The 21563-nt window shown below is 41.9% G+C and overlaps 2 protein-coding genes across 8 annotated transcripts in view; one reads left to right on the forward strand and one right to left on the reverse strand.

The window, feature by feature from the left end:
* Positions 1 to 8479, forward strand: part of dlg3 (discs, large homolog 3 (Drosophila)) — a 76767-nt gene extending 68288 nt beyond the window's left edge. For all 7 annotated transcript variants that reach the window (XM_071539464.1, XM_071539463.1, XM_071539461.1 and 4 more), the window contains 10 exons: positions 1061 to 1237; positions 1379 to 1454; positions 2048 to 2147; positions 3649 to 3690; positions 3928 to 3978; positions 4096 to 4197; positions 4334 to 4506; positions 4814 to 4923; positions 5038 to 5129; positions 5224 to 8479. In XM_071539464.1, the coding sequence (XP_071395565.1) occupies positions 1061 to 1237; positions 1379 to 1454; positions 2048 to 2147; positions 3649 to 3690; positions 3928 to 3978; positions 4096 to 4197; positions 4334 to 4506; positions 4814 to 4923; positions 5038 to 5129; positions 5224 to 5330 (1030 nt within the window). In that variant the 3' untranslated portion in view covers positions 5331 to 8479. The remainder of the gene's footprint in view (positions 1 to 1060; positions 1238 to 1378; positions 1455 to 2047; positions 2148 to 3648; positions 3691 to 3927; positions 3979 to 4095; positions 4198 to 4333; positions 4507 to 4813; positions 4924 to 5037; positions 5130 to 5223) is intronic.
* A 246-nt stretch (positions 8480 to 8725) lies between these two features.
* tex11 (testis expressed 11) lies at positions 8726 to 19765 on the reverse strand. The gene is made up of 29 exons (XM_071539470.1): positions 19738 to 19765; positions 18619 to 18731; positions 18039 to 18123; positions 17802 to 17881; positions 17620 to 17700; positions 17300 to 17419; positions 16990 to 17070; positions 16784 to 16869; positions 16635 to 16692; positions 16424 to 16519; positions 16220 to 16301; positions 15708 to 15786; positions 15395 to 15546; positions 15164 to 15249; positions 14939 to 15076; positions 14526 to 14628; positions 14264 to 14388; positions 12952 to 13037; positions 12310 to 12363; positions 12154 to 12194; positions 11963 to 12049; positions 11733 to 11803; positions 10978 to 11091; positions 10687 to 10759; positions 10274 to 10423; positions 10058 to 10166; positions 9811 to 9931; positions 9043 to 9210; positions 8726 to 8797 (listed from the first exon to the last, which is right to left on the reverse strand). The coding sequence occupies exons 1-29, from the start codon at positions 19763 to 19765 to the stop codon at positions 8726 to 8728; spliced, it is 2739 nt and encodes a 912-aa protein (XP_071395571.1).
* Positions 19766 to 21563: the final 1798 nt, after the last annotated feature.

Raw genomic sequence — 21563 nt, forward strand, 5'->3', positions numbered from 1 at the left:
TGCGCTCAAAAAAAAAACCACCCTAACGTGTGCCCACATTCACTCTTAAACATTGTGTACTCTAGCTCTGCAGGTATGTCATGGTGCTAACGCTGTTAAGGCTGTAGATTTGATCATTGCTTTGCCAACCCATGTTGAAAATGCACTCATTTTACTGTAAAGTACGTTGGGATATACGCTTAAACCAAATGGCATCATGTTACTCAGCAGTACTGCTTGCTTGTTGCCAGCTGTTGTTTGAGTAGGCAGGAATAGGTCAGCCAAAATCTGACTGTAGCCAGAGGAGAGAATGCATTTTGGCCACAGCATCTCTCTCCAGTGGACCATGGCATATGGCCTGTAGATATAGGCTTGTAGGTCAAGTAATGGGTAAACCTGTAAAACAGGTATTAAAACCTTTTTAAATGTCTCTGGGTTTACCTGTCTGACAAGGTAGTGATGTACACAGATAACAAGCAGCTTGTGTTTTCTAGTGGAAAGTATGTGGCAACAAAAGAACCAGTGTGTCAAGCAACAATATTTTGAAATGTCATGGACAAGGCTTTCTAGGGCATGAACTTCTTAGTGGCATGCCTTAATGTATATCCTGTCTAGAGTTTTGTCTGACACTTATTTCCTCCTTATGTGCAGTATGCATGGCTACAATTACGCTGTTGTTGTTTTAATTAAACTTTTATCATCCAGTCACACCACAATGCAATAACTGACAGGTCTGGACTTTGAAAAATTGATTTTGCTCACAGTGCTATCGCATCTTCAAAACTAGATATGGATGTGGTCAGGCTCGTGTTGTGATCTTAATTCCACGTAGTCTGAACACAATCTGGCCACAATCTGCAAACAATCTAAAGTTAAAGAGAGGGAGAGTGGGACAACGTAACTCAAAGATGGATAAAGTAATACATGAGTTTCATAACTGCCATTTTCAGGCCAAGTGTGGACTTAAAGTGATGTGATATCATAAAATTGGATCTGGAATCTCTTGGGCCATTTTTTTTTTTTTTTAAATGAGTGTAACCGTAGCCTGTGTGTATATGTGTGTGTGTGTGTGTGTGTATAGAGCTTTGTTTGACTACGACCGGACCCGGGACAGCTGCCTGCCCAGCCAGGGCCTGAGCTTCTCTTACGGGGACATCCTCCATGTCATAAATGCCTCTGACGATGAGTGGTGGCAGGCAAGGCTGGTCACACCCCACGGGGAGAGTGAGCAGATTGGGGTCATTCCAAGCAAGAAAAGGTACAATCACTCTTAAATCGCCACAGTTGGATGCGCAGTGTGCTAATGCCAATCCAGACTACCGTGACTAACAGTTCACGCTCATTGTATCTCAATTTACCCCAAGAATATGGCCTAAACGTGTCTTTTTTTTTCATGCAGAGTGGAGAAGAAAGAGCGGGCCAGATTAAAAACAGTCAAGTTCCACGCCAGGACGGGCATGATTGAGTCCAACAGGGTAAGTGTGGAGGGCCGGCTGGTCTCTCCCTGGTGCCATAGAGCTTCTCTTCAGAGCTGCTGCTGGGCTCCCAGGGAGATGGCCTACTTCCCCCCTGAGTGTGGGAAAGAGACCAGCACCTGCTCACTGAACCAAGCACAAAAAGCACTCCTATTACTGTATAGATTACACAGAAGCTCTGTGGAGATGAGAGGTCTCTGTAGACTCCACAGCTCATGTGCTTAGTGGCATTAAATAAATGTGTGCCTACAAAATGTCGGCAAGTTTGCCAGACAGTTCTGTCAGATTTAATTTGTAGAAGTATGAATCAGCTGTAATGTTTTACCTGTATTATCCATAATGCAAAGAGATTAAATCTATTGAAAACGGCATGTGATTAAGATGGTAAACGGTAGCCTGTTTCCTTTGCATTGATGTTCCATTCATTTTCACCCGTTACCTGCTTCTCATTTTCATTATTTGATGTGTATTGATTTCTTTCCATTTCATTTTGGTTTTTGCATGGGTGTTGAGTGCCTTCATTGAAACCCATTCTATTTTTGTTTTCACCCTCTCATTGCCCCCCTCCCTCTCATCCACACATCTTCAAGCAGCCAGTCAAAGTAAAGCGCAAAAAAAGCTTCAACCTCTCACGCAAGTTCCCGTTTTACAAGAGCAAGGAGAATATTGTGCAGGAGTTGGTGGAGTCTGAACGTGAGTACCAGCTGTGTGATCGAGGGGGTTGCCGTCCTTTCCCCTCATGCTTCAACCCTGTCTCTCAGCTTTCATCTTTCCGCTCACCTCCGGGGAAGGACAGTGGCTGTGTGATGGCACCACTCTCGTCCCTTTCTCACCGTCCCAGAGAGAGGCCGCACACACGCAGCCAGCCCTAGGCTCGAGGTGTAGGTCTCTCTCTGGTGTCTGTCTGTGCATCTGTCTTTGGGCTCCAGAGGAGTGCCCAGTTATGTGCTGCCGGCAGGTGTGTGTGTGTGCAAGTTTTTGGCTGCATTAACACACGGGCCTTCCTAACACTGTGATGCTACTCTCATATAGGCCCTTCTAGTCCTGGTCAATTCTCCAGTCAGTCACTGACCCACAACAGGAAGAATCTCATTAACTGGACTGAAGCTTTAACACTAACAGGTCAAAATCCCATTTTAATGGGATTGGGCTTGTGTAATTGAAAGGCCATGGCTTACAATGAATAAAGTGGGGCTCAGGCTTAATGAGTACAGCACAGCACCATGTGTCAGTGGGCCAGGCAAGCACTACACACCACTCCTCTCTCTCTCTGCCCCAACTCTCACTAACCTCTTCTTCTTCCTGTCTGCTCTCTTCTCTTGGTTTCTGCTCTCACCTGTCGGGACACCTAGGACTTCCCAGGGTTAAGCGATGACTTTTATGGATCAAAGAGTTTGAGTAAGTGTGTGGTTGTACTGTGTCAAGCAGCTGCCCCCCGAGCTCAGAGAAAAATGCTTTGTCACTGCAGACCCAGCTGGGAATGGCTAAACCACACACATTTAGAATCACACGCACGTACTACACACACGCACACACCTACTCAGATTCACAATGCATATAAAACACACATTCCCAAGGGTGGGGGAGTGAGCATTAGTCTTATTCTGAATGTCCTCATGGGCTCTTTACAGTAAATGTTCAGCACGGCATTGTGAGATAAAGATCACGCAGAGTAAGCCGGTATATATCTGTCAGCAGAACAGAACAGGGTGTTGCTAGGCCGAGTTGGAAACACTTTTCCCTCCAGTCCCCCTGGGTCGCTCAGCCCCTGCCTCCCTCCTGTGGACAGCGTAACACCAGTGTGTTTTCTTTGTCTTATCCCTGATATGAGATCCGCTGCCACAGGCACAGATCTAGCAATAGGAAACACTGGCAAGGGAATGGTGGGTCAGTTGGGACATTGTCACAGGAAACACTTAATTTCCTATTGCTGGCACCTCAAACCACTTCCCCAATATAGCAAGAGCACGGCTGCTGCAACAAACGAGACTTCTGCTTTCTTTATCCCTTTTTTTTTTTTTTTCCTCTTTTACTGGGTTAGGTGTAGATGCTGAGAAACAGGGGGCTTTTTTTTCTTCCTTAGGCTCTTGAGGCAGGTGAAAATAATTTTCACCCATTTGAAAACCAAGAGAATTTATTTGAATGTGCCTCTGGCATGTGTTTTTGAATCCAATCATTCTCTTATCCTTCACAGAATGCCTGACATCCAACACAAGCGACAGTGAAAGCAGCTCAAGTGAGTCACCTTTATCTCCCATGGTCTTTCTGTTTTGTTGTATTCTGCCCACCTAAATGAAGAGCATGGTGCATTTCCTTATTTCTGGCACTTAATTGAAGAAAGCGCTCTTTCCTGTGCATTTGTGGAAGATGCATAATTATACTACTCAAACATTTCTCTTGCTGTTTTATCAGCCATGACCATCTTTGTAAGTGAGATGTTCCTCTTCCTAATGATTCTATTGTGTTTTTACAGAGGGCCAGGAGGACACAATTCTTTCCTATGAGCCAGTCATTCGACAGGAAAGTGAGTGAACCATTTTTCCTTCATTGAGAAAACAACCAGACTGCATATGACCTAAACTATGGATTGTACATTTTGTTTTTCAACATTTCCACATGCCTCCTCTGTTTTCAATTGCAGTCCACTACACAAGGCCTGTGATCATCTTGGGCCCAATGAAGGACAGAGTAAATGATGACCTCATCTCTGAGTTTCCCCACAAGTTTGGCTCTTGTGTTCCCCGTGAGTTGACAAAGCACAATACACTAAACATATGTCATGGCAATGACTCTGCTGCCACAAACAGCAAATGCTGCTTAAGACTCTTGCATCTATTACAGTGCACAAAAATAAATTTGTCTCTTGCTCCTCTCTGCAGACACGACTCGTCCAAGGCGAGAGAATGAAATGGACGGCCAGGACTACCACTTTGTTGGCTCGCGAGAGCAAATGGAGAAAGACATTCAGGACAACAAGTTCATTGAGGCCGGCCAGTTCAATGAGAACCTCTATGGGACAAGCATCTTGTCTGTCAGAGCAGTGGCTGAAAGGGTAGGGACCAAGACTTATATTTCTTCCCAAGATTTGGTTACCAGATTGGGTTTGGTGTATTTGGGGTGTAACCAGAAGCGTGTAACTTGGGTTGCTACATGGAAAACAAACATTTGTAATGAATGTTGTACCGCAACTTGCCTGAAATTGAGAATGATTATCAGTTTGCAGTACTGATAATTGCAGCATTACAAGAACCACAGAGCTGTGTTGTACAGAATCCTTCATGAATGTATGGCCTAATTATGTGACTAAAAATCTAAAATGTTCTAGTATTTTTAACAAACCACACTCTGCTCTCCCACAGGGAAAACACTGCATTCTGGATGTGTCTGGGAATGCTATAAAACGACTGCAACAAGCACAACTTTATTCGATTGCCATCTTTATCAAACCAAAATCCATTGAAGCCCTAATGTAAGTTTGAGCTTTTGCATGTAGAGAAATTAAGACAAATTTGACATGGTCCTGAATTTATTAGTGATCCTAAGTTTGTCTGTAATACTAACCATAACATCTTCTCTCTTTCAGGGAAATGAATAAGAGGCAGACGTACGAACAGGCCAATAAAGTCTTTGACAAGGCAATTAAGCTGGAACAAGAATTTGGAGAGTATTTCACAGGTATGTCCCACTGTGTTTTGGCTTTGAGTCACTGACAGCATGTTGTAGTTCAAATGCGACCATCAAATACATTTGCATGTCTCTCTGTCCGCAGCCATTGTACAGGGTGACTCACTAGAGGAGATCTACAACAAAATCAAGCTAATCATCGAGGAGCAGTCTGGCCCCTACATCTGGATCCCCTCCTCAGAGAAGCTCTGAGCTCCCAGCTGTCCCCTCTGCATCTGTGCAGAGCTCCCCTCCTGCGTCCCAGAGACCCCACCCAAGCCCAAATAGCCCCCCCCCCTTCCCCCCTTTTTGCAGATATGTTTCATATCAAGTTTTAGTGTCATCATTATGTTACTCTCTAAATGAAAAAGAAGTCTTATCACCATTACTGTGACTGTGCACACCCCTGCATGAGTTTCTCAACAAATCCATTCAAGACTGGAAATGCCATTCCAAATGAATTTGTCAATTAAAAACAAAAAAGGGAAAAGGAATGAATCCTTTTTGTGAACTGGGACTGACTGTGAAGATCAGAATGTTTTACAGAATTCCGGAGAGAGGAGTTGGGATTCAAAAGAAGTTTTGCAGGGGAACAGAGACAAATCATACCAAGTTGGAACACTTTGTAAATGTTCATCAAATCACATAAAAAAAAGACACGCAAGATGAGAAGTGAAGACCAATTAAGGTTTTTTTTTTGTTTTTGTTTTTTCTTTCTAAAAAGGACTGGATAAAATCAAGCCCAGCTGATGGTACTGTTCAAGGAGTCATCTCTCTTGTTTATAATGACTGAGGAAATTGGTGGAGAAGCCTACAAACTGGTGATCTATTTATCACAAACCAGCTTGCCGTTTGGTCGTCTGCCAGTTGTCTGTGCTGCAGCCGATAAAGACATCTTGGTGGCAGATCAAAAGGAAGAAATGCGTTCTGAATCTCTACATTTATATTATGAAATCACGAGATAAATGATAAAATCCTACTGAGATTTTACTACATATTAAAAACTACACATTTTACACTTCACTAGAATTGTCTACTTGGAGGGCTGTTAGATTTCATTTCTTTGTTTTCTTTTTTTTTTTTGTGGGATTTTTTGCTTGTGGTTTTTAGCTGCTCTGTGTAAAGGATGGGGGTAGAGAAGTGTAACTGGGCTCTCTGCAAAACACCAAACTGCCTTACATCAAATACAAATTCTGTTTTGTGACTACCTGTTGTCTGTGAGGGAGGCTGCACACAATTGACAAGGAAAATAGAGGAAACATTCTCATTTTTCCTTTTACTTTTTGTGTCCTCCAAACTTCCAGGAGGCCTGACTTGAGTGCAATAGATAAAAAGCAGAGTCTCACCTCTGTGGGCGCCTATTCTCCCCTGTATTTCAACCCTTTTCCTCCGTAACTGAAGAATTAGGCCATTGGATTCCAATTTGGACGGCCAGAGCCTCCTAACTCATGTTGAGCAGCAGACCACCCTATTACACTCTCTGCCTTCCAAGAGGATTCTCTTCTGATTGAATGGTCACATGGTACTGTCCTATCTGCCGCCATGGTGGTGGCCTTAAAACGGGTAGAACAAGACAATAATTGTATTGGATGTCCTAACAATTAAAGAGTCAATATAACCTGTTTTGGATTGTTCCCCTTCCCCCCTTACCCAAAAGAACACTAAAGATGGGTTTGATTAAACCTATATGCTCTGTGTATCTATAAAGTTATGAATTCTTAATGAATCTGTGTGGGCAGGTGCTGAACCACTGTGTTGAACCCTAAGGTTTGTCTGGGGCGAGCTGGACCAGCTCAGGAATCTAACGTACAGATAACCATTTCCCCTGCGACTGAAGGGCCATGTTTGAGCGATTACACAGAGTGAGAGTTCATAGTTGTTAAATGTGAATGAGAGAGTACTCACAGTACTGTCTCTTAGTTTAAAGGCATTTTCAATTGAATAATCAGAGGATGTATTATGTGTCTTCTCTTTTTCGTAAGTGGTGAAGCTTTGTCAAGGCCACTGGTGTGGTAACCCTTGCATGAGTCGGCTGTGTGGTATCACCAGGATTGAAATGACCTGCTCCATCCTCGCATGCAGATCTTGGCACTGTGTGTTAACGTGTACATGTGAGGGGACGCGTCTGAGTTGTTGAAGAAGAAGGAATACTGTGGCCCCCGACCCCGTGAACGTTTTATTTTCCTCCTCAGCTTTTGAAGAGGGTAAAGGGATTTTTCTCCTCAGAGAGCCAGACCCAACAAGAAGTGGTAACCTAGACCTCTGGGTCCCCTGCTCTCTCCCACCCACAGAGCACCTGTACCTGCAGGCATTTTCTGAACAGGTGTGCCCACCTGCCAGGCACCACTGCTAAACCAGCTGTCATTACCTGTGTCAAAACCAGAGTTCAGGGAATAACCGAAGGGAACAGAGCCATTTATAAACTGCTTGCAGACTGTTTCAAAGGGTGTGGTAGCTGTACAATGTAAATAAGCCCCCAGCAGATCCCCCTCACCTGTGCTTCATGCATGTGTGAATCAAACTGGGACAAACATGTTTTATAGACCACAAATGTCAGGTAAGTAAAGTTTGAGCTACTCTGAGATATAATTTCCATACAAATGTGCCGTATTGTTGGTATTTCTCTATAGACAAATCTCTTCAGATGCCTATTGGAACACTTAACTAGTCAGTTGGGAATTCAATTCCCTCAAGTAGGGCCTGTCTACATGTGATTTCTTGTGGAACGTGTCTGGGTGTATAGATTTAAAAAAAAATATAATGTAAAAATAATGAAAAAGAGATGCAGGCAGAAACCTACACAACAATATCACAGAAACCAGGAGCATTGATCAATATCTCATTTAGAAGTTTAGAATTGGTCCTCTCTGGTGTTTAGTTGAAATACAGCTGACTGTTAACAATGTGTGTGGTATTCATACCTCAGTCAGCCATGTCAAAGCCCAAAGAACTTGATTTCATTTTACTCTTTCCATTGAGGTTGTGGTATATAACAAGATGGAACCTGAATGCCTCTGTGTGTGTATAATTGATGAGGGTCTTTGTTCTGATGAGAGAAATGATGACATATGCTTTTATTTTTTGGGCGGGGCGGGTGGGCGGGTCAGGGTTCTTGTTTGTCCTTTTGGGTGACGAGTTGTTTATGTTACAGCACATCTGTGCAGTAAGTGCTTGCAAACATGAACCCTTTGATTGTACAGTAGTTTCCTTCCTGTCACTGCAGGTGGTACAGCCTATCGGGACACTTGGCCTCATGGTCTTCCCTGTCCTAGTCATGAGGGAACACAGTCCTGCAACTTTTGTTTGGGTTTTATTTTGGGACTTGACAAGAGTTTATTTGTTTGAAAATAATAAAATATGTGACTCGGTTATGATTTCGATGTGCTCGTTATTCCACCTTAACAAGCTTTGGAAAATGATTAGTAGTGCCTACAGTTAATGTAACAATTTATTTAAATGTGGTTTAAATCTGTCATGAACATTTTACCACAACATGAATAACAACATCCAACTATAACAGCCTGTTGGAACTGAGTGAATTCAAGTTTGCCTTCAAAACGGACATTTATCACTATCAAGGTGACAACAGCTGACCTCCCCTAGTTTGGTTATTCTTCCATGATGAGGTTCTTCTTGGCTCTGTCCAGCCTGTCCAGGACTTCACTGTAGAGACCAGACATCTGTGGGTAGACAGCACCAACTGTATAACTTTTTCTTTTTTTTTTTCACAGGTCTACAGTTGACGATTTTGTATTTCAGGATAAGACATTTGTATTTCCTGTGCCGAGGCCTCTCTCTCATTTGCCTAGCTAGCGGGATGACTCAGCCACCATCACGCTCCACTGCTACCACCTCTCCCGGTCTGCTTCATTCATCCCCTCCCTTATCTCCTCCCCTCCACCTGCCCAATGGCCCAGTCCTCTACCTGTGTCTGGTAGCTCTCCTGCAGGGAGCCCAGGTGGCGGAGGAAGCTCATGCCCAGGCCGCACCACTTCTCAGCCTCGGGGTACTGGGCCAGGCTGTACAGCAGGATCCCGGTGTTCCAGGCTCGAGTCAGCAACCACAGCGTCTCCATCTCTGGGAAGTCATCGGGCTGCAGGGCAGAGCGGGGAGACGGTCAAAAGGCTATTTACCGGAGACCACCTGGGGGAACTCACCTGAGCCGGTGTGGGGTTGTGTGTAACAAACTCATCTGATCCTGTTCTACTGTAAGCGGACCTTTACTCATGTTCAGGGGTCTTAAATGGACAGTCCATAAACAAACTTAGAGGGCTATCAATTTAAAAGTTTTTCCAGAACACTTTAATCTTGTGCTTTTACTTTGATCCAAAGAATTCCACAGCGGCTTTCGAGTAATAACTCAGTATGAATAGGGAAATATGCACTGCCTATAAAGCAGTGTAATGCCCCAATAATTTGATGCCTCTTTCAGAGCTGCAGCTCACCGGCAGTGTGATGACTTGTACAGCACATTACCATTCAAATTGGCAGGAAGTGGGTGGTGAATGGAGGCATCTGCTAATTGAAGTGCTGCTGAAAGCCCATTGATAAAAAAAAAAGAGATGCTTCTAGAACAGCAGGCAGGCGATGGGTGGAAGAGAGGGGGTTAATTATAGTGCAGGGAGCAGTTCTGTTGGAGGGAGCGGGGAGGAGGGAGCCAAGGGATGTTGGCGTGTGATTGGTGCTGACTCACTGCGGCTGCAATGATGGACAGGGCCTCCTCGTAGTAGCCCCACACTTCCTCTAGCACACGGGCCTCCACCTCCGACACACCGCTGGGGAGGGACAGCTGGATCAGGCTGTGGACGCACTGGCTGAAATGGGACACAAAAACCCACAGTCACACAATCAGCAAAACTATCAACTTAATAAGCTCCTTCTGAGGACTGGTCATGAATCAAATATAGAGGGTCTTTTCAAGCAGAGTGTGATAGGGCTACCTGCAGCGGGCCAGGTCAGCCTGTGGTTGTTTCTTGTGCAGAGACAGAGCGATCCTCAAGGCCTTCTTACACAGCAGGGGGAAGTGGGCGGGAGGCTCCATGGCTAAGGCTGCATATAGAAAAGAAATGCCAACATGGTGCTCATAGTGAGACTTCCCTGCTTCTTGAGGCATGCAAGTAGAGATAAGATTTGCAACACAGTGTGTGTTTCTTTACCCGCAATGGTCTCTAGCACTTTGGTTTCAACATTTTCAAGCTCCAGGATAGACTCCAATACTGTCTCAACCTTGGGGTCATTCAGCTTGGCACGAGCCTCAAACTCATACAAGAGCAGCAACGTGTCTGTTGGGTCCATGGGGAAGCTCCCTATGAATGAATGTTAAAAATACATGTCTTTAACCCCACCATCATATTTGTAATAAATTCACATCCTAAAAACTTTGTAAAGGACTTCTTTGCTTCTTTGAAGGTGAGAGGTTTTTATAAGGTCCTTGTGTTTTTTTAATTCTCCTGCACAATCGGTAATTTTTCTCTTCTTTCTGTGTTTTATCTTTTTTATATGTGCAAATATATAAACTAACAATCAGTTGTAAATAAGGTAGAGAGATAATAAAAGTGTAGTGAAGCACCTGAAGCTTTCAGAGTTTTCCAGACCTCCCAGCAGATCTGAATGTGTTCCAGGGCCTGAGTAAGCTCCTCAGTCTGTGAACCAATGGAAACGCACAACAAGCATTCTGAGTTCATCATCGCCATCTAGTGTTCAGTTCCTCCTCAGAAGCGAGGGGATTAAAAAACACCTACACCAGCACCAATAACGTGTTTAGTCACCTCTCCTCTTCACTGGTCTCGGTAAATTTCCATCTGTGTGGATGGAGAGCGTGCTAAATGTAGGAGAAGGACAGAGGGAGTGGGTGGCACACCTGGGCAGAGTGAGGAGACTTCCTGCAGAGCTCCAAAGAGGCAGCGGCAGCCATAAGCAGACACGTCTTCTGGCCCATGAGCACTGCGCGGTCGGGAGGACACAGCTGGGAGAGCTAGGGGTTCATACAGATGCACACACAAACACAAGCACACATAGACAACATAGGAAGTGATGTGTAGTATTGCCTTTTTTTTAAGCACTGCCCATAGGATGGCAGCATTCTAAAGGATAAAGAAGCTGGCTAGTGAAGTAGGTAAGAGAGGCAGGTTTGTAGCCAGAAGATCACTGGTTCAAAACACCACACCAACTGGAAAAATCTGAGTGGGGAATGTGTATGCAAAATAATAGCTAACCCCAGTTTGTCCAGTAGAGCTGCTCATTGGCCAACAAAGTAGATTCTGATTGCACTGGGCAGCTCCCAGGCATGAATGTGTGTAACTAAATCAATGTGAAGCAGGGATTTCTGAAAAGAGCATGTGTGCTCAGTCAACTTTCCCTGCATAAATAAAGGTTAAAAAAAACCTTACTATGCATACCGTGTGTAATTACAGGTAATCTAGTAGAAGTAATTGTCAGAAAGACAAAGGACAGAGGTAACTATCAGGAAGAATGTATTGTGGGCTACTGTGTTCCTTTATCTTATACCGATATGTTTATCTTTCTAAGGCAATGTTAAATCCCTGTTGAGGTTTTATTGATCTACACCCACATATATTGATCAATTCACCTGGCAAAGCTAATAAGGGCACTTGCCTGGTAAGAGAGCACAAAGAAATCTCTCATTCTGTCATGGCTGCTCTCGCACTGCAGAGCCGAGTTCCAAGCTGTAACAAGCGTGTCCACACAACACACACACACACACACACACACACACACACACATACACGCAAAAAGGAGTCATGGTGCTGCATGATTTTAAAAATGAATAGCATACAATGTCAGATTGAAGTGACTAGGAGAGGAAGAGCATAGAGTCTTAGTACCAATCTTCCTGAACCAGTTAGCTTCCTCTGTGCGTTGCTCAACATCCATGCAAGGCCCAGGGCTGCGATATGAAACTTTCTGCAGAGCTGCAATGACAGTAAACAACACACTCTGGGGTTAAAACACACAGCAGAGAGCTAATATGTTTCTTACCAAATGCTATTTAAACGCCGTTGCATATAATACTTACCCATTTTTAGATACGACAGCAGGACATCCAGATTTGCATTCCTATATGAAGGAGTAATGTAAGGTAGCAAGTGTTAGTGTATTAAAATTATATTCAAAATAGCACCGACAATATTATATAGGAATGCTTTTTTCAGGTAGTCTCTTTTCCCCTCACCTCATCTCATCACTTGCTTTTTCTATTGTGGAGAGTACAAGTCGAACCAAACACCTATAAAAGCATGAATGGAGAAACTGATGATGACCTCCTTTCTTTCACCTACTAACTGTATTGTACAGAGAGACACACTTTCACTGGAGAAGCAAGGGAATATAGGTCAGTGGATCAGAGAGGTGTATGGAAAACTCACAGTCTGACTACAGTCTCTCAGCACAAAGCCATCTTTACTAAATGTTGTCACATTGTGTGTGAAATAATCTGCCGTCATGTTTTGTCTATATAGTCATAAAACATAAAGACTGAATGCTCCAAAAGCACTGAATAAGTACTGGTATATTATCGTCAATAGATAGTTGTAAGATCATTTGAAGGGCTCATTTCCAAACTGCTATATATCCATTTAGAAAAAAGAAATTGTATCTGAAATTCATCAGTCAATAGTATTTCAAAAACATAGATGATTCTAGTCTCAAAAACAGAACTTTTGTATGCAAACTTCTTAAAAGGACCCATAACTTTGATAGTAACCCATAAAATGCCTTGCTTTAATGCCAGAAATATTTTTTTCTAATGGCAGCTATCTCATTTTGGAATGAAACTCTCACACTCTCTCATTTGTATATTTCAGTTCTCACAGACCTGAGAGCGGTCAGAACTTGAGGTTCATCTTTGGAGTTTTCACACAGACTCTCCAGTGCCTTCATGGCTGTTTCCTGCTGTTCATTCTATCAGAGGGGAACAAACATCATCACCATCACTGCCACCAACCATGTTCATCACAGCTATATACTGATGACAGGATTCCTACACATTTTACATTTCAAAAATCCCAACTTTTTCCGGACCTTATTTCCACAAATGGATTTAAATGTTTTGGTCGGTGCTCAGTATGATGTTTACTGATAGAGGCTATATGTATCACTCTAGAGCTGTAGATTATTCATCACCCCAATACATTTCACAGCGAAAGTGAAATGATATGTAGCTGTTTGTACAACATAAAGCGTTTGGTCATACGTGCATCAAAACTGAACATCAATATCTTTTCTGTACTTTTCCATACTTTTATGTGCAATTACCAAACCTTTTCAAGATCCAGTGCAATGATATGATCTCAATCAGGAAAAATTGCTATGGATTTCTACTGTTACGAGTGTCATTTTTTGGAGGGGTTTTTGACGGTTCTAATTGCCCCTTTCTCTATCCTCCACTTCTCAGTAGGTTGAAGGAGTGGTGCCCTGTCGACATGGTTAACACCACCCATTTTGTTGTTAGCCATCATGTATGAAATTAACACATAATGTTCAAAATTCAATCAGTGCTTCAGAATTATTATTATTTATTTTGTTATAAAATGCCTATTGTGAAAATCATGAAATATTTTAACTGCTCCATGTCAAATTCCATGCCAAATAGAAAATACAAGCCAAGGGTTATCAACACAGAGATCTCTCTCCCTCCTTCTATCTCAGTCTCGTCTTACTCGCCACCGTGACCCGTACACAAAGACCATGTCCTTTGCTTTTTGTCAATTCTGTGTACTTAAACTAGTCTAATGAAAGAATAAGAACATGCATGATAAAGATAAGGAGAGGAGTTGCCTTTCTCCTCTCTCTCTTCAGATTACAGGGCCCCTCATTAAGTATGCGTAGTTGTGTAATGGCACCCAATCAGAGCATTAATTAAAATCTAAATTTGAAGTCATTTACATTCAGAAGTAGACTGATTATGTAAAATGGTTTGATTGACAACCAGAGGGATAGTTTGTCAAAGGGTTAGTAAAATATCCACAATATTGAGTTACAATATTTTGGGTAACTATACAGTAACATGATACCTTTTGTTAAACAATACCATGAGATTGAGAAATGTGATTCTCATTCCACTAGACGTTATTAAATTCTTTTTCCATACCTTCCCACCCAGTAATGAGCTCTGTGATGAGTCCTACCTCCAAAGCAATCTGAGCAGCCAGACTAAGGAGATTGGAAGCAGCGTTCTCAGATACCAACAGTCTGTCCTCACTGGTCACAGGACTCCTGGCTAGAAGCCCCATCGCGTTCACTGCCTCTGCAGCTAGGACAAACAAACAGCTTAAGACAGTCTCATCACCACACAGAGAAGATTCTGAAAAATGTAGGTGTACTGCAATGAAGCAAAACTGCATAATGTTTATTTTCATAAGAAATAGACAATATATCTCTTATAGTTACCTTTCTCCACATTGTTCTCCTGGATAGCAATCTTGTAAGCACTGAACTGAGTAAAAATGCTGTCAGGATCACATCTCTCTGCCTCCTTAATTGCTTCTTTGGCCTGGTAATCACAAGTTTTCATATACCGTACATGCAAACCATACTATGCATACATGAAAACTAAAAATGTGCATTTTGTATGTGCATTCTTGTGCAGGCATGCATGTGCACAATTAGGGAAATGAATACCAGCCTTGCCTACCTTTGGCAGGTAGCCAACCATAATTTTGAAATCCTATTCAATTCTAAAAGTCTAGTTGGCTGGTGACATAGTCAAAGTGTCCAGTGAGTTTTGAGATATACCAGCTACTGAGGCCAGCAGACAGAAAAGTTAGTTTCCTGACCTGTTTTTGCAGCTCAGGTTGTCTCACCTTTTCTAGCTGCTGTAGCTGCAGGAGACAGGAAGCTCTGTTCCTCTGCAGTTTGGCCAGGTTCGGCTCCATTTGACCTGCCTTGTAGAAACTCAGAGAGTAGTTGTACCACTGCAGAGCTTCTGAATAGTTCTTAGCCTGGCAAGGGAGACAGACATTATAAAGTACAGTATACACACTAATAGATCCTGTGAATTAAAGTAGACAGGATTGTGTTCTGTGTACCTCAAAGTGTTTGGAGGCTTTGTCCCACAGCATGAGATGTAGCCTTGTGAGGGCCTGGGGAGTCAGCTGTTTACCTGTATAGTGACCTGAGAGGGGAACCACCAGTAATTCACACTTAGCACAACTACCTTCTGTATTGATTAGCCTGCATTACTATGACAATTAGTCATGTTGTTGTCATTTAGATAAAAGTTATCATCGCCACCAGGAATGGAATGAGAAGTAAAGTACCAGTGATGATATCTTCTATTTTCTGTTTGCCCAACAGCTCCTTGCCTCTCTGCAGCAGCAGCTCAATGTGCAAGACAAGAGCTGTTCCCAGCTCAGGGGACGACTCAAAGTGCTGACACACACGTTTCAAATAGTCAAATGCCAGCATTTCTCTGGAAATATCAAAAAATATATTATTCAGAGCTGAATAATATGTGTGTGTGGGCAATTCTACAAAGTACCTGTTCCTGTGTGCATGTGTACATGTATGTGTGTGTGTGAGCATTTCAACAGAGCCAAGTTAAAGTACGAGTTAAGATACTGAAGTTTTTACCTGTCTTCAGACATGAGTAGTTTCACTGTGCTCAGACACACTTCAAGAGGAACGTCAGATTCCAGCATCTGATTAACTCCTGAAAAATGTTTTTTATGATCTGCTTTTCAACGTGTATTTTCTCTACATTTATCTACACAGAAAAAAATTGACTGAGCCTGCATGCTGTGTTTCAGCAACACACTGCTTCACAGTCACACAGTGACATGCAATCACACTTGGGAGCATCACAGTACAACAGTCGTCTACTGTTGAGCCATTGAGCAGCTCTACTGGAACATGCCTTGTAGAAACTCAAAGAGGAGTTATACCACTGCAGAACTTCTAAATAGTTCTGGAGCAGTAGAGCTGCTCAATATTAATTGTTAAGTTGTCATTCACTTTCCCCATCCATATTTTTCCAGAAGCTTCAGAGATTCAAATTAGCAACCTTCCAGTCACTGACACCCCACTGCTGCCTTTGTTAATCAAGTTCTATATAAATAATTCAATGAGGGCTGCTAATAACCAACCTGCTCTGATATGATCGTCTGCGGCCCCACATCTCACCAGTATTCTGATCTTTAGGTACAGCCCAGAGGAACTCACAAATTCCTGTCAAATTGCAGAGTGTAACTGGGTGCAAAGTATCGTAATTGTGCTAATTATTATTTGGTGGTGTATGCTCCAAAATGCACATGTAAATTACATTGTGAAGATGACTGCTTATATCCCACCTTGTTGGCTAAACTCACAGCACTGAGAGCCTTCTCCTGAAAACGCTGACAGTCCCATTCCAAATAAACAGTGGCGAGGAGCCTCAAGACCCTTGCCTAATGTGAGAGAAATTAAACAAACTGAGTTAAGACAAAAAGTGTTTATTTCATTTTGTACACATCTGCTAGATGTGGTTTTGTTTTTACTAAAGTATATACTGCACCGTCTTACCTGGACTTCAGTTCCAGGAGCGTATTTCACATTCATCTTCCCAATGTCATAGCTCTGGCTGGTAAACAAAGCAATTCATCAAAACAAAATGTTTCCACTCCGTTGTTACTCAGCAATGTTTTATTCGAATTAAACATTATAATCTTTACCTCAACCAAAATGAACTGTCCTCAAACTTTTTCAGATTGTAAGTATCTACTCCAAAGTTATAGCACATAAGGGAGAGGTAGCCAGTCTGTATGAAAAAGTAAAACAAAAAAAATAACACAATCTCCCTTTCCGTAACAACATTTACATATGAAACAAAAAAAGAATGCAGTAATACTGATAATGGATAATAATATATATTTTTTACCTCTTTGGGTAGCCGCAGCAACATGTCTTTACAGCGCTGCATACAGGCCACGGCCTCATGGTTATTCCCTTGACTTATGGCCTGCAAAGAGCGATAGACTACACACTTGCCACACAATATCGACAAATAACATGAACTTCTCTATTGGTAGAGATTTCCCTCTCTCATTGTTTCTCAGTTCACAACACATTTTAGCTGTCTCACACTTCACACTGCAAGTCTGTGAGAATATCACTTCCTTAGCTGCCAAATATCACAAGAACAAATATTCACGTTGAAGGTGTTGAACATCTCATCCGTCAGAGCTCACCGATTCTGCTTGGTAAGAGAGAACTCGAAGCAGATCCTTCTCCACATCACCTTTGGATAAATTGATGTCAACTGCTCCATCACCTCTGGATGTTAGTCGGCTATAGAGGGTTTCCAGGCTCTGCGGATATTTTATGTATAGTAATTTGTAAAGAAGTTAAGTCATATTTCCATCTGCTCAAAACTTGAGAAGAGAAAGCCTGCACTCTCAAATGCAGATAAAAAGTCTGGTTTATTTGGCAGGGCCTCATCTGTGTCATCTGCTCAAAACTGAAATATATTTAAGCTCTCTCAATTTGGAGTAGTTATGTTTTTGTTTACCTTGACAGCTAGTCTTAAAAAGTTATCCGCTATCTGGGGGTTTTTGCAGTCCAGCCAGGTTCTCCCTGTTTTGCTGGCCATCTGTACAGATTAGGGAAATATTTGAAATGGCACTGACAGACACAGACCTTGTCTTTCTGAAATGTTAAGCACTGACAAAATGTACCAACTGTAGAACTTACCAAGATCTGCTTGCGGACAATGCCCTCTGTTGGACTCTCAGGCTCACAGCAGTACAGCAGACTGCATGCCACATGACGCACTGACAAGATGGTGAGAGATGTGAGGTGACATAACCCGGACCAACCCTGCTTGTTCTCTTACACAGTGTCAACATTTCACATGGTAAAGCGATGATAGCTTAAATGCCACGATCGTGCATATGCTTGTTCCATGCATAATACCGCAAACAAGCCTACCTTTTGCTTTCTGATTTTTATTTATGGCCGTGCCCACATGCTTAGTTACTGCCCAGTTCCACAGCTGGATGGCACATTCCTCAAGCTGTAATAAAAGTAAAGAAAATAAACATATACATGCATGTTATAAATTCTACCACCTAATAGGCCACATACAGGTGACAAAAATTATGTTAGAAAAAATCAATGACTGGGGCCTTTTTAATTTTTCTGTCAAGATTTATGATTATCTGTATTTCATACCTGTCCTAATGCTAACATTCAGAATTGCATTACATAAATGACTCATGGTCACTCACACCAGCAAAAGGGATGCAGTGGAGGGTAAACTTACCCAAACCCAGTTTCCCCCTTTTTTCTTTTTTTAACAAAGTATAGTAGCCACAGAGTTATAAATATTCACTTTTTCTTTGTTTGCTCATTTATAAATGTTGGTTGTTCTCCTTAAGGTGATCACTAACTGAAATCCATAGTTTAGCCACATTTTATTTACTATTACATCCCTGACCAGGACTTTGGCTTGCAGTCACACACACACACACACACACACACACACACACACAGTCAGACTTGTACCCACCTGCGGATCCAGTAATTTTGGGAAATTCTCTAGGCCAGAGATTTCAGAAAAAAGCTTCTCTATCACCTCATCGTAGTCTGCCTGCTGTTTCCTCAGCAGGTTCTCTGTGAGACCTGGGTATGAACAACAGTAAACCAAGTCATGTTGGAGAACAAGGCAACAGTAAACATGTCATTCCCACAAGTGATGCAGTCAATCAATAGCAAATCTGTCACCTTGTTTTGACCTTTAATTATAGCATCCTCATCCTCACCAAAACACAGTGCCAAAATACATTATCCCTCAAGGTCAATATCAGACCAGTGGTGTCTGAGATATCAAATTTGAGTTTGAGAAAATTTTGACTTTTATAGTGCCCTCCCATAGGCCATTCAGTGTAATTTGTAAGGATAGTTGCATTTGTGTAGAAAGTTTCATGTTAGTTGGACTTGTGGTGTAAGAGTTAGGGCCTTTAAAAGTTACATTTAATCATAGCGCCCCCATCAGGCCAATCAGTGTATTTTTTTCAAACAGCAGAAAACAGTGCCGAGATGGATCATCCCTCCAAGTCGGTTCTGTCTTTCAGATCAGGTTGTGGGGGCAATCAGTGCGGATCAAAAGGGCTTGTCAGCTTGTCATAAAATTGTTGACAGCTCTATTCCCATATAAAATTAATCTCATTTTAGTGATTACATGGTTACCTAGCCTACTAAAATAAGAATATTTTGTCAAATGGTTTAACGTTAGTCCACTAATTTAGTTGCCTCATTTGCTCAAAACGAGACTTCCTGAGACTTATCGCTAGAGGTCACTTTCCCTCAAAAACATTTCAGAGTAACCCTCTAATGTTATGTTAGCTTTTTTTTTTTAATCTTCTGCTAGCTTGTTATAGCAAAATTGCCACTTTGCACCATTATTAGAAAAACGTAACGTTAGCTAAATGTCATATCCTTTGCCAGTCAGCAGCGTTAGCTTCTTGGCTCAACAACGATATTCCTTGCTAGTTGTTAACGGATAACCTTTAGTAAGCTAACGTTAGCTACATTCTCTGGTAAGCTTGAGTTGTAAAACTGCATTTGGCAGCTAAAGCTGTCTCGAAACAAACAGTAATCAGAAAGTAAAGGGACTAAAGCGACTCACATGTCACATTTGAAACAAACCGCTCCATGTTTCACAACGGGAAAAAAAAAATCCCTGGCTGGTTCCTCACCGCGTTCAAGATTGATTGACAGCTGTCACAAACGCTCGCGACCTTGCTATCCAGTAGGAGCATGAAGGTGAGATGTTTGACTCCATGGACAAACAAAACCAAAGTGTACATTAATTTACTGGCCATGGACTATTGAAGTTTATGGTGACAATTTAGGCGTTAAATATAACCTGAACTGAACTCCACTATCATATTGTATCCTATTAAATTATCTATAATTACAGGCTATGGATGGACGCCGGACGCACACAACACGACTTCCAGTCAGCCATTTTTTTCTAAATCCTGGTGCAGTGCAAAAGCATTAGTCAGTGTTCTGGCACAGGAGAACTTGGACGTTACCTGAGTAGCCTACTATTTACAGTTCTGCTGTAAGAGGGAGCTCTTTTTAGTACTACAATTGGCAGTTCAGTCGTACATTGAACATGTCTATTACTTCTGATAATTCAGAACAATTAATTGCAAATAGTTTAGTTTATTTTGATTAGCCTGTTTTTTCCAGATATTCTTGCAGTTTAATGAGGACATAACAATGTTGAGGACATAAAACACAAATTAATATTTGGGTGAAAATCTTATAGGCTGTATTAAGTGGTTTTATAAGCCTTTGCCAAGCACACCCAGCTTGAAAAGTTGGCCTGCTACTTGCATGTTAAATTTTATGCATAATTTTTTTCTGGAAATCTTGTAGCTTTCCAGCCTTTATGGAGGGTGGACTTCTGTCCATAACCCTGGCTTGTAAACTGACCATAAAAGAATATTTTTGTCATGCAACAAATGGTTCTGCTAATATTGTGAACTATAAATCCTATTTTGCCGACCAACAGCTGCTCTATAAAATTATGTTCCCTCTTCCAAAGCCACAGTATGACAAGGGCCTTGAGAGTGAGGTATTGTTTAAACTCAACACTGACTGGAGTCATTTGGTCACCAAGACAGACGGGCAGGCAGTCCAATCCTCCGCTGAGGAAAGTCTTTGTTGCTACTGTTTTTTTTTACTGAAGACTTTATTGTTGGGTCAAAGGAAAGAGCGCATACTGTGTGTGCAGAACCAGTCAGTCCCCCATATTGTGTTTTGAACACCAGATTCTAAAATAAAACATCTTAAAAACCCACCCCTCTCCGCTAGCAGCTTCCAGCAATTGTTCCAGCAGGAGACTTATCTGCTGCCCTCTTGGCCCAAGGGGAATGTCTCCTTCTCTGAAGACTTAACATACAAGTGAACACACACTAGGTGGAACATGGCATTTACTTACCAAACATACTTCTTCATTATGTGTGTAGTAGACTAATATACTTCTCTTTAAAAGAATAGGCCATATATACTGGTAGTCTAACAATATACCTATGTAACACCAATGCATCTTGTAGCAATGACAGTTTTCCTGAAAATCTCACTGAAATCAAATCAAACATTCACATCAGTTCAACTCTTACCACAAAACATTCCCAGATCCACAGTAATTGCACAAGAAAGAAGGGAGAATTAGGCTACACTTACATTGTCCACAGTTTAATCCAAGTCTAGAAACAAATACATTTTTTAACACACATAACATCCTCTTTTGAAATTAACCACTGTATAGTTTTCCATGGTAAACTCAATCCATTTATGTTTGTCCAAGCAAAGATAGTAATTGCTAGGGAACTAGGTTATACTTGAAACCTATTTCATTTTGCTACTGTGAATCCAGCATTATTATTAGTACAATTACACATACATTAGCCTGTTAATTGAAGTTTCTGTTTTTGAGTC

Source organism: Centroberyx affinis, unplaced genomic scaffold, assembly GCF_046629955.1.
Source record: "Centroberyx affinis isolate AG114_WGS23_722 - 3 ecotype Tasmania unplaced genomic scaffold, CSIRO-AGI_Caff_v1 ptg003460l_1, whole genome shotgun sequence".
NCBI classification, from domain to species: domain Eukaryota; kingdom Metazoa; phylum Chordata; class Actinopteri; order Beryciformes; family Berycidae; genus Centroberyx; species Centroberyx affinis.